Source organism: Microdochium trichocladiopsis (assembly GCF_020744255.1).
Source record: "Microdochium trichocladiopsis strain MPI-CAGE-CH-0230 chromosome Unknown B0I36scaffold_11, whole genome shotgun sequence".
In the NCBI taxonomy this organism is placed as follows: Eukaryota; Fungi; Ascomycota; class Sordariomycetes; order Xylariales; family Microdochiaceae; genus Microdochium; species Microdochium trichocladiopsis.
Window position 1 is genome coordinate 1,248,477 of NW_025763554.1, and position 12,651 is coordinate 1,261,127.

General features: G+C 49.4%; 3 protein-coding genes across 3 annotated transcripts; all 3 read right to left on the bottom strand.

Moving 5' to 3' along the window:
• Positions 1 to 6,262: 6,262 nt before the first annotated feature.
• On the bottom strand, positions 6,263 to 7,118 carry B0I36DRAFT_354648 (HAD-like domain-containing protein; the record flags this gene model as incomplete). The annotated part of the gene is made up of 2 exons (XM_046157334.1): positions 6,263 to 7,010; positions 7,078 to 7,118. The coding sequence occupies 2 exons, from the start codon at positions 7,116 to 7,118 to the stop codon at positions 6,263 to 6,265; spliced, it is 789 nt and encodes a 262-aa protein (XP_046006624.1).
• Positions 7,119 to 7,561: 443 nt separating this feature from the next.
• On the bottom strand, positions 7,562 to 9,935 carry B0I36DRAFT_335826 (uncharacterized protein). Its single transcript, XM_046155529.1, has 2 exons — positions 9,641 to 9,935; positions 7,562 to 9,581 (listed from the first exon to the last, which is right to left on the bottom strand). Exons 1-2 carry the CDS (start codon positions 9,908 to 9,910, stop codon positions 7,959 to 7,961), a joined length of 1,893 nt encoding a protein of 630 aa, XP_046006625.1. The 5' UTR covers positions 9,911 to 9,935; the 3' UTR covers positions 7,562 to 7,958.
• A 386-nt stretch (positions 9,936 to 10,321) lies between these two features.
• B0I36DRAFT_253031 (Pescadillo N-terminus-domain-containing protein) lies at positions 10,322 to 12,400 on the bottom strand (the record flags this gene model as incomplete). Its single annotated transcript, XM_046150725.1, has 2 exons — positions 10,322 to 12,182; positions 12,276 to 12,400. 2 exons carry the CDS (start codon positions 12,398 to 12,400, stop codon positions 10,322 to 10,324), a joined length of 1,986 nt encoding a protein of 661 aa, XP_046006626.1.
• Between the last annotated feature and the right edge of the window lie 251 nt (positions 12,401 to 12,651).

Here is a 12,651-nt window from a genome sequence, read left to right on the forward strand (position 1 = left end):
AAACCTATTCGATAATCTCCCTCTTCTAGAACCAAAAGTGAGATGCACTGCACAACTGCGTGCAGCACAAGTGTTGTCGCTATTTGAGGGATATTTCTTTTTGTACACTACTTCACAACAAATCTTATAAAGGAATGTAGACTACGGCAAATCCATGAAATACGGCAACGGAAACATCTTGACCCGCCGCGTCAAAGGTCTAAAGGACGTATACTGCGCGCGAATGAAACAGGCATTGACTCCTTCAGTAGTATGGCGGGCGACACGCACAAAGCTGTTTCCTAACCCTGAAGGTAAGTGACCAACTGTGGCGTATCCTCTAACAGAAAGTCCATACACGAAAAGAGCTAACTAAGCTGGATCCTGATTGAAAAGCAAACCTACTCTACGTTGAATATGAATATGATATTATCCTATGCCCGAGCTCACTGCAACATCACCTTTAGTGTACGTGCTAGGTTCTATTAGCTTTTTGATGACTTCTCGAAAGAAGTAAACACTGTAGATTAGCTCAAGCAACTGATGAGAATCAGCCAGGCCCTAAGAAGGGTGCCCAAGGTATAAACCCCAATGCTCTTTAGAAATGCGATATATCACCTAGCGGAAGTACAGCCGTTCTACATTCATCTCGCTATAAAATCCCAAGATAACATATCCCATAGTCACCTACTACAACGAGATAATTCTTCGAAGAAACAAAGCTATTTTACCGTACGAAAACACGCTGGCTTCGGAAACCAGAAGTATATAGAGTCAGATACTACAAAGGTTATACGTTGAAAATTTATCTCTATTTGGAGACGCAACTCGTATTGAATAGATTAATAAATCTGATAGATCTGTAGTAAACTTTGGTATCACAGAAAGCGAACTTGTTAGGTAGACAAACTATCATAGAACGAATAGACCCAAGGAGATGGAAGAGAAAGGTCGGCTGGCCGGGCATGCAATGACAGTATTCATTACCAGCCGGCATGTCCAGCTCATGGTGCGCAAGTTCTGTTCTAATGTGATACCACAACAGAATTTAACTACTTATGAAACGTATCCTGTCGCGAGAACGTGAAGAAAAGCTGCAGCCATAAGCTGGTTCGTTGCTAATGCCAGTTAGGTGCCAGGTACGTAATAATGGAAACCCTAGACCGAAAGTAGGACAGACGCGCCTTTACATCTAACCTGCAGGTCTCTCCTCACCTCATAAGGGTCTGAGAGAGTGAGAGCCGTCTCGGCGTCTCGTAGTCAGGCGAAGCTTGTCATAAAGGGTTTTCATACCTGTGGTAATGAATTACCCCCATCCCCAAAAGAAAGACAGTAATGCCAAAATCAAATTGATCTGATTTTGTTATCGACTTTGACCACAGATAAAGCATCTTCTAAGAGTAGCGGATTGGCGATGTTTTAGAGCCCGAAGCGCTCTCCGCCAAGCAACACTTCAATCGACGATAGATCCTCTCTCAACAAAGACTGAGGTTTGGTTTTGTGAAAAGCACTAACGACCACGGCTCTAAAGTCTGAAAGATAATTCAAGATGTATGTTCAGGACCGGGGTACTCCTGTTCTGGCAGCAGCGGTAATAGAGAGACAATAGAAATGTAATTAAATATGTAGAGTAGGCGTGTGGCTTATTGTGGTATACTTCTCTCATGATCGTGGTTCTAACTCTTGCCCAAATGTGTAGCCAATAGCTGCATCAGGAAAATTGTTATGATAGACATGGTTGAAGGAAGTAGCCGTACGTCGTTTGAACGTAACCGGATGTATACTTGACCCATATACAGACAGCAGCCGTTCGCTCTCATTCCTTCTTCAGCTGGGGAATCCTATTTAACAATATGCGGCTACGGCAAAAATAGCTTGGTCCAGAAAATCAAAATCCGAGTGCTAGATTTGAGGCCAGAAATAATACAGGCCTTCTATTTCGTAATATATTAGGTCGAACTAGCATTTGCTCCCTTGTGCCGTTTTCTGCACCAATGAACGTTCACTTCCTTCTAGTAGACTAACCCTGAGCAATGCCATCGGATAGCACAACTTTTTACCGCAAGCACGAGAGAGACGCAGGACTGAAGTTGTGGCTTATTCTATAACACGTCACTCGTGCAATAATACCACTCCTAGTGGGACAGAATAAAGCACTAAAATCAGTGATCGGGGCCAGACATAAATTAATCCGCAAAGTGTGACTCAGACTGTCCGTTGCAAAAATGCTAACCGTATGTTCTTCAAAATTCTGGCGCGTCGAGTATCGGCCGCGTTCGCAATTGATATATTGGACTCTCTCCGCATATCGTTTTATCCATGCTGCTGTGAATACTGGATACGATTATGTACGAAGACCGAGCTCCTGATTTCTTATTGAAAACTTTCCGTCATGCAAGGGCAAATCGACCTTGCTGATAATATAAGATTCCTTGCTCACAATAACAAAACTCAGGGCCAAGATTGGCTTTAATATACAAGTATACATACGCAGGGTTAGTAATACATACACATAAGCCGAATAAAACTATACTCAGGTCACGCCAGAGTTATTATTCGTCAAGTGTATAGATAATCAACAATATCCATGTTCGTACCTCCACAATCCGTCAGATCCTTGTTCCAAGACGATCACGCAAAATCAATTCAAGGTGGATGCAGAAGAGGTCACACGCTGATATCTGGGCTGCTCATCCAAAGCTGCAATTATCCTGCCGCGCGAAGATAATATTCTTCAATTATAATGTCTGTCCTAGACCGTGAAGATAAGCGTATGCATCCACACGATGCGGTGACCTCACGCCGTTGCTACACCAAGCAGTACGTATCTACGTAGAGCGAGCTTAGGATTCTTCATTAGTCTATGGTTTGAACATGGATTACCAGACAGTGCTACATAGTCCTCGTGGTCTGACCAGAAATAACCCCCTCTGATTTATTTTGGATGCACAAACCATTAAGTCACTTGAATGATTGATGTACACACCAAATATATTTGATCTTAGTTATACACCACAATATAAGGGCCTCTCGAGTATGTTGTACGTCCGAACTAACAAAAGCATAGTCATCGCTTCTATCTAAACACAATATTGAGACGATCACAAGCCTGGCTCTGGTCCTTACCTCGCGATGAGTGGAATATAGGTTCCAACACAGATGGATGGTTAGCCTTGCCCGTCTTCTAGATGTGTCTCATGAACAAATCAAATAAATAGTCGTATATGGCAAGATTTATCTAAGAACCTCCATAACCGGGGGAAGAAACCACTTTCTAGACGTCGAACACCGAAAACACTATGAACAATCTGTTAAAAAATCTTCTCCATACACATACGCATACCATTGCTTTTATTAGCGAATTGGCTCATGCCGTGAAAGGTACGTGCCAGCAAAACACTTCTACTCGAGGTCTTTATGTGAGACCGTTTAAGCCCGTGCACCCATCACCCAATCTCTCATCTTAGATAAGAAACAGGTCTTCAATCCGAATGGTACATTGGAAGAGGAGTGGGGTGAGTGAGCAAGAGTAATAAATAGTAGTCGAGCTATCAGAAAGTCTGTCGAGCCCTATCCATCCATCCTTTTTTTTCTTTGAGCTTCGACACGTATGACCAAGTACTCATTAGGGTTCAAAAACAAGCCTGCAAGCTAAACGATAGACATCATCATTGGAAAAGGTAATGAGCTCATTCTCTATCTCCATCTGGCACACGGTACACATTTTATTGTGCTTCTATCGAGCTCCTATAAGGCTACCATGCATATTCTAGCTATAAGTAAATTTTGAGGCCATGAAGTATGCTAGCAGACTTATGTTTTATACTAGTTCGTGGTACCTTCTCAAGGCGCTCAAATGCTTTCATGCTCCAAGCTGGGAATATTATTGCAGCGAATGTCCAACATTGCAGAGATTGCCAAGAAGGCAGCGGCAGGGCCTTCAAGGCTGTTGTGACGTTACGGTAGCAGTGTAGCTATTGCAGGGGCACCCGGCCTATATTTGCTATTTCGACGACGACAAGAGATATAAATATATATATATGTACGAGAGTTATAATACAGCTGGTATTTCTAGTATTGGGAATTAGTTGAAGATGACGAGTGATGCTCCTGAATGCTTGCATCAAGAAGGGGGGGGAGACTTTCTGCTTTACTTGTTGTCTCGTTAAGTGCCGTTAACATCCATCTCCCACATATTGTAGTTCAGACATACCACGGTGTCTGGAGTCAGATTATGCTTTCTACTATGAATTGGCGAGAGGACATATAAGATACAAAAGAAGGTACGATTGTCATTCTCATAGTATTATACGAACGTAATACTCATTATAGGTCTGACAGCCATACTGGTAGGCTTCTTAAAGGCCCGGTGGTTTCTGAATGAACTGCATATTGTCACCATCAATAAGCATTATGCCCAGCACAAAGAATATAAACTGACGGTTTGTGGAATTGTTATCTGTGTGCGGAATCATCAGAATATGAAGTCGAAACGAGTGTGCCCATGAGGGAGAGTTGCACATCGAAAGCTTCTCGTGGACGAAGTTAACCACTTCAGTCCCCATGTCTCGAAATCGTCGTATCTGTAGATATGAGAATGATGTGATCCCAAGCACTACACACGTTTGAGAGCTGGTAAGAATGAAGTCCCGTGCCTCGGACAGAGATTACCAAACGCAGTTATGTTTTGTGGTAACCACTATCTATGTCTTCCAATATTTGTAAGTTCGGGGCCTTGTAACCTGTCTCTCAGTGAAATTTTCCTTCCGACTCGCTCTAATGGGATCAAAGCGACAAGGCCCAGGATGCAATCATAATATTTCATAGTAACGAACTCAAGGCAGATACAAGGCGGATACTCTGACCATCTTCTCGATGCTTGCGGCAAGCACAATCGTTCATCCATTGATTGGGGTTCGGCGCTTCATGTTGTGTGTAATGTATTTTGCTTGCCCAGAGGAATCAGGGCTATTCCTTCAAATTTTAGCCCTCCAGAGTCTCGCTCTCAAGGCTGAGATAAGCTGCTGGCATAGCTGATCACCAACCACAGCCCATAAATAAAGCAGGTGCTCAAACGGGAGCTGTTCAGTGCGGGGGCACATTGATATAGTGTGACAAAAAGAAATTGGCGCGGGCGTAGGATAGAAGCGATATTTTACGGTTCGCTAATTCGGCCCGGGCGACCATCATATAAAGCTGATTGGTTCCATAAGTCTGATCAATAGGCTCTAGTCACCAAAGCCTGCACTGAGTCACGAGGTAAAGACCAGCATGATCCCGACAATTGTGTATGACTTCGAATCAGGCAATCTGGTCTCGTTCTCGACCCTAGAGGTTTGTGTGACCTCGTGATTTAATGGACTTTTGTGATCACTCCTACCGAGCAATTATGATCGATGAGGTTCAGCAGCACATCATCTGTACTTGCACCCCGCGATGGACGAGTTTTGTTGTGGTCAACCAAGGATACACGTCATGACGATCTTGCCAAGCGCACCAAGTCAGGTCACAGTATAAGCAGACTAGCGATACGAGGTCGGCTACACTGCAGAACGAGAGGGTTCAATATATGAGCGAGAGGTAAAGGACGATTGGACAGCAGCCAGAAAAATTAGTTCGTTAGCACAGCTCGAAATAAACAAATCTTGGGTACAAGTAGCAACACATGTCATCTGGCCTCCGTGCGGTTCCGGGGGTGCAACGTCAGTGCAGAATCGTACCGGTTAAATTGAACGCAACCCGAGACTCTGTTTGACTAGAGCCCTACATCTACAGATTAGATATGGATCGTTTTTATTGAGCCACGAGTACCGACGAGTCTCTGTGTATGGGAAGTCGACGAGAGCTGACACTCACGCAACAATTCCTTGATCAGCAATGGCTGGAGTTTGACTCTTCCTTTCAAGAACATCGTACCATGTTAGGCATGCTCAGCCACTTGGTTTCTCCTGCTCGCAAAAATAAATGCTCCAATTCACGACCCGGGCAGGCACTGACTGTCGTTAACGCCGGCGTGAGGAGAGTAACAACATTTGGAGAATATCAACACTTCAAAAAAGTCTGAAAAAAACGTACAACACCGGGGATTCGCTGGTCGTCACCGACCCAACTACTGATCCGGCGGTATCGAGCTTGTGTACAGGGGAGCGGACGGGACCCTCAATTCTCTCGATCCTATGGTCGTACGTGGAAGAGAAAACTATTAAGTCAGTATATAATTGAGCATTCTTTTTCAGATAAAAGGGGCAGGCCTGGGGTTTCCAGCAATTTCCCAACGCTTCCTTCAAGAGCTCGGCCGCTGCGCCGAGATCTCCTTCTGCTTGAATTGTCGCTCGACCTCGCCAGCAAAGTCTCCCAGCGTCTGGAAACGCCATTCGTATCCGACCTTATCCTTGCCACCAACCTTGTCCACGCACTTCTTCTCGTCTTCGCCCCTACTGATCCAAACACTCCTCCTACCAAGCTGCTTGCACGGTACATGATCAGCAACAACGCTGTGCGCAACGTGCAGGACCTGTCCCCTGTCGCAGTCTAGGTTGAATTCTTTACGCATGTGCCCAGCGAGATACTCGAAGTTGCGGACAGACGGCTTGTATGAACCAATGTCCTGGGCGGTATACAGACCTTCAAACTTGATAGGTGCCAGTCTTTGCTCGACGGTTGCCTTAATGCTGTTGTTGTCGATGTTGCTCAGGATGGCGAAGGTTGGATAGTACTTCTTGAGGCGGCTCAGAGCATCAATTGAGTCTGGAAAGGGTAGCCAAGTTCCGGCCGAGTTGCCAAAGGGCTCGGCAAGACCGTCAGTGATTGGCATATCATTTTCCTTGGCAAGTCGCATGATTGCGCCGACAAGGACCTCGTTATAGGCCAGTGCTGGCATTTTGTGCTCAATCTCAAAGATGAGAGCGTGGAGTCTGTCAAGGAGCGCTCTGGAGTCCTTCTTCTCACTGACCTCCTTCTGGGCGACAAGGAGATCTAGCGTCCTGAGCATGCCCGCGTCCTCGTCAATGATGGTGCCGAAACAATCAAAGCTGAACAAGAATCTTTAGCTGTTGCTCGACCAGACCCATCAGGAGGTAGCATTGGTGCCCAACACACCTCAGTGCTTCGAAGCTGGTGAGATCAGGATTTGGAGCCATGGCGGGTTGCTTGACATGGGCGTCGTTGTGGATTAAGATGTAGCATGCAGTCATTAAATGCTGGAGCAATGGAACTTTGGGCTCTGTCTTCATCGTGGGCACCCGCCCCCCGCTAAGTGAGACTGCATTTCGCCACTACATGTGACATGGCCTGTGACAAGTACCATATCACCCCGCACCGCGATCCAAGTACATACGCGTGGCATGATCTGCAAATGATGCCTCTACTGGGGGCTGAAAGGCCACGACATAATGGAACAGCGTGATGATGTCAGCCCACATACACAGGGCACATGACCAGGGCAAGCCATTGCTGAGCAGCGCAGCGACGTTTGGTGGACCGTTGCAGGCTACATAGTACCTTTCAAGTCGATACTCATTCATGTCAAAATTAATGATTATTTGTAAACGCCATAGCCTGGACCCATACGCAAGAATCGCAGGTTGCGATATGCACCCTTGCCTCGTAGTTGAGCTCACTACATTGGCATAAACTTTTGCTCGTGATGTTGCCAACCAAAGACCGGGGCGGCTCTTGAGTCGACGTGATACGGAGCAACAGAGGGTGACATGAAGCGCCCATTTGCGAACACATTAGGAATCAATGCTCGAGCATCGTTTCGAGCGGATTAGATGTACAGGTGCCGAGGGCAGCTTCCGATCAAACTCCCAGACGGCTCAGCCTTGACTCGAACAGAACGTGGATGTCATGCTACCGATCTACACTGCACAAAACCCACCAAGCCCTCAGATTGTACTGGTTGGGAGTCCTCATAAGCCAGGAGGGCTTATAAAGCTCGCTTCACGCGCATAGCGAGATCAACACCCGTCATTGATATTCTATGACGTCTCATCATCCTTCTCCCGCCTCGAACGACCTCTCTTCCTCTTGCGCTGCTCGTGGATCTCGCGACTGGATGCCGTGACCGTTTCCCTGCGCCAGCCAGGCCTGACCCGGACAGGTTTCATGTACCCGTCAACATGGACCGCACCGTACATCTCGTCTTCGCTGTCGACGTCGATATCGACCTTCATGCCGTGAACTTGCTTCATGTGCCTGACCATGTTTGATCTGCGCTGAAAGGGCTCTCTTGACCTGGGACACTCGTCAACTTTGCATGGGAACACGCGACCTGCATGTGCCGAGTCTGAGCGGCTTCGTGAGGAAACGGATGGTCCCCGTGAAGTTGCACGCCCACGAGATGATGCGCGATCGATCTCCGAGTCAGCATGCCCGCTGGCTGGCCCGACTGATGCCTGATGTAGTGCATCCTCCACGTCTATGTCCTCGCCTGGCAGACCTTCAAGTACAATCCGAGGCATTGGCATTCCGGCCAGGAAGGTTCGTGTCGATGTCCATGTATCATGGTCATGTCGAGTTTCCTCGAGCGTATGTGTTCTCGTTTGCTGCCTGAAGAGATCTGCGCAGCGCGTTGCAACACGGTTAATGACCTGTGGCGAGAAGCCAGCTAACGATGCGGCCGCCAGAACATCGGTCCAATCGCGAGGCTGGAGCTGCCTCCTCCGGCGTTCACTGAAGCTGTGCGCTCTGGTTTGTTGGGGCGCTTTGCTCTCTGCTTCTGAGGCTTTTGCTTCTCGTGCTGAATTCTCCTGGCTCGGAGGTGACGACCCCAGCCTCATGTGCATCGGTATCCTCAACTTGCGTGTCCGTGAGACACGAAGGACGTAATCTGAGTCGCTTTCTCCCGGTAGTCTAGGATACTTCTTCTTTGGTCTACCTCGTTTGGTCTGCTCATGTGAAGCAGCATCAAGCGTCGGCGCGTCTGGATCCCACTGACTTATGAAACTCTTGATAACTTCTGGTTTCAGTAACATCCTGCGTTGTCTGGGAATCGTGGGCTCGCGACTTGCAGATCTCTGCCGCGATCGCGTAGAGTGCCCAGAATCCGAATCGGAGGCATCGGAGAGGTAGCTCGTCGCCGCATCCTGGGCGTTATGCAGAGCAATCAAAGTATCATCAAGCTTGGACATGATATGCCGCGCGCAGGGCGCCAGTATCTGCTGCGAAGCATCATCATTTGCTGAAACAACAGGGATAAGGCCATCTATTTTCTGGCTTGCAAAGGACTTGATGCGCCTCTGCGTGTTGACGTTTGGCTCGTCAAGTTCCATGCCAACAGACTTGGGATTCGAGGGACTGTAGTCGCGCTCCGACACATCCGGGCTATCGCGGCTGTCCATGCTGGCGACCCAAGCCCGAGAAGAGAAGTGATCCTTGGCGGTACGCAAGACACTGGCGACGATAGCGTCTTGCATGGCTGAGCTGGGTGTCTCCTTTACATCCATGCGCAGGGAGAACCTCTCGACCGGGTCGGATCTTGACGCACGCCGCAGGAAGTCGGCTTGTGGGACTCGCGACGTGTCTAGGGGCCATGCCGTCCATGAACGTGGTGGCACCCAGGAGTCTGTCTGGACCATGCGGCCAGTCTCCGCGTCGTTGTCCTGGTCTCGCAAGTTAGTGTGCTTGGCAGCTCTGAGATACATAAGGACGCAAGGCTTGCCTGTTCAGGATCTGGCGCGGCCATTAACGTGTCATGTGTCCGATGACGATACTTGAGAGCGAAGGCGTTATAAAGGTGCAGCGACAAGTTGCGGTCGCGGATCTGTTCAAGCGCAGTGGCGTTGCTGATCTCCTGGGCATTGAACGCCCGCCATGTGGACGGTGGCCCTTGCCACTGCCGGGCATCGACGTCGCCAGACTCATCGGTCTCGTATGATGAAATAGAACTCGCAGCGGAGTCATCAGAGGCGTTGCCGCCTGCCGACGCCATTTTTGCTGGATGTGTCGAGTTGACCCGTGGTAGTTATGCAGAGGTAGGCAGAATGTGCTGTGATGCAACCTGACAGAAATTGCGGATCTGCCACCCACCCAGAGCGCCGTGCCCAGAAACACCCAGCGAGAACTCTACCCGAAATCAAGGACCATTGCGTGCCTTCGCACCCGAACACAATCACCTTTTAATGGCCTCGTGTGATCTACCTCATTGTTTTATCAACATGCTCCTACAGTATTCTGCGATCGGATTTGCATGCATTGTGCCCTCGAGCTCTTCACACGACCACACCGATTGGAATGCATGTCATGAAGTGCCTTTTAATGTATAAGTAACGATGCGCCGCTGAACGCCAAATTTGACAGCTGATATGTAGAGTGGCTCGGCAAGTGCAACCGAAAAAGATATCTATGCCCTATTCTTCTGCTTCTCAATCTTGCGCCTTTTCTCCCTCAGCACCTTGTCCTGGTCGCTCTTCTTCTTGTTGGTGTACTCCATCATGTCGTAAAGTCTCCGTTTCTTCTTGCTCAACATGCCCTTGGCACGCTCAAGATCCTCCGCTTCCTCACGGGCTTGTGCTGCAAGTTTCTTCCGCGCTTCAGCCTTGGCCTTGTTCTGAGGCGTACTGGTCGCTGCGCGCTTAACGGGTTTGCCTGCTAGCTCCGCCTCGAGCTCCTTTTGACGCTCAATCTCCGCGGTCTGCTCCTCGTCCTCGTCCTCTTCGTCCTCGCCGTCGTCTTCCTCAAACCCTCCGAAAGAGCCGTCTTCCGAGCCATCTTCATCTTGGTCATCGTCTTCAGCAACGTCCATGTCGTTCTCGGCACCCTCGCCATCCTCCTCAACGTCGCTCTCAGCCAGAGCTTCAGCTTCTGTCTGTTGCTCCTCAAGAGGAACGGTAGGATCATATGCGCCCTGGGTGCTCTTGACGAAGGGGCTCAGGTGAGGTGGAAGAGACGCGCCCGGTGCGTACAGATCCGGTCGCTTCAATTCTACGTCATTGACCGAGTCCCAAACCCATTGAGGCTGGATGTAAGTTCGGCCAGGCACTCTCTGATTCGCAGCAAGCTTCTGCGCAGTCTGATTGTCCTCAATCATGCCGTTGCCCTGAGCATTTTGCAGGACAGGACGATCAACGATATGATGAGTGATGGTGGGGTCAAGCTCGTTTGTAGTGTAAGCGCCTTCGCCAAGCACGGCGTCCCAGCCTATCCTCTTGCAGCCGAAAGCACGCAGGATGAACTCCAGCGGTTGCCGCGGAGTTTCCCTGGAGAGGTAGAAAGTGCAGTTGGCAAACAGTGATCCGGCGTCATTTCCGTCGTAGCTGGGCTGCAGCAGAACGTCACCACCAGGTGCAGCTGGCTCGAACTTATCCAGAGAATCAGTGATCTCGTCGTCGTTGACGCTCGCACCTTGCGATCGAGGCTCAGAACTATCGTCCTGCTGCCTCATCTGACTGAGCAGCTTGTTTACAGCAGCTTGCGTCTTAGGGTCAGGCCCGGCCGAAGTTGTGCTTCCGCCGCTAGTGATCTGCTTTGGCGCCTGCTCACCCTCGATGGCAGCGCGATTGCCCTCAAGCTTGAACGCCCCAAGCTCGCCAGCCAGGTCATCCTTGGCCTGGTCAAAGACAGGCGGGTACTTGAGACCAGCAGCAGTGTACAGACGAAAGTTGATAAACTTGAGCAGGGTCATGTAAAACTCGACAAAGGTGCCCATGATCCTGAAGTCGATGTCTCCAACAACACGTTGATTGAACTTGTATGGTACGAGCCACAGAACGTCCTCGCCCTGGATGTTGGCCTGATAGTAAATTCCCTTGATCGACAGGAAAGACTTTTGTAGGCTGTGCGAAGTGATGATGTAGTGCTGAAATTCGAGACACAGGCGCTCGCATTTCGCAACCATCTTTGCGGGGACAGCGGCAGTAGAAGGAAGATTGGCGAACAGGAAGAGCATCGACAGGCAGTCGTCTAGATCGCGGACAGCGTCCACAAAAGTCGGGTATCGCTCGCGGATGACATGGTCGAGAGTGTATCGCGGCTTGCCGGTCTTCTCGGGGCGGGCTGCGTTCCGTTCTAGACGGGCGGCATCCGTGATGTCGCCACGGCCGAGAGCTCTGGAGATCTTCTTCTCGAGAACTTTCTGGTCGCGAAACTTCTGGAGGAGGGGCTCGTGCAGTAGATACTGAATGTCCTTAGTGTAGTAGAACGTGGTTGATGCGGTCGAGCTCTTCGAGGCCTTGTGGCGATTGCGCGGCTCTCGCGGGAAGATGCTATAGTCTGCGTTAGCACATGAGTGATCAAGCCATGATCCCTTGATGTCGGATGCTGGGCCGATGGCCTTTGAGGCTAGGAATGAGACGTACCCTTTCCAGATACATAGCTTGCGGAAGTCAGGAAGACTAAGCTGGAGCTTCTTGACAGCCTGTGTCCGGGTGATGTAGTTCTTGGCATTACCAGAAGTACCCTTCTTCTTTCGTTCTCCGGCCATTGTAGCGATCCTGTTCACAGACAACGGATGTGTGAGGCCTGTGGTGGGAGAGTTGTGGCAGGATCTGGAACCGGGGACCAGAGTAAGTTGCACTGCACCAGCAAAGTCGGCCTGGAAGAACGAGTGGGCAGCGCGCATGCGCCGCGCGACCAGCCTTCTGGACTTTTTTTTCTTTATCGATAGGTGAACCGAGCAATCTTATCGGGCAGGTGAGGCACCCAGGAATCCAGGGTCCACCGCCCCACTGGTTA

What these genes read in the sequence shown, in the direction of transcription:
- B0I36DRAFT_335826 (XM_046155529.1), bottom strand. Translation starts at nt 9,910, where the DNA reads ATGGCGTCGGCAGGCGGCAACGCCTCTGATGACTCCGCTGCGAGTTCT. An exon ending in CCGCGCCAGATCCTGAACAG is followed by an intron (nt 9,582 to 9,640) that starts GCAAGCCTTGCG and finishes TTGCGAGACCAG; the next exon opens with GACAACGACGCGGAGACTGG.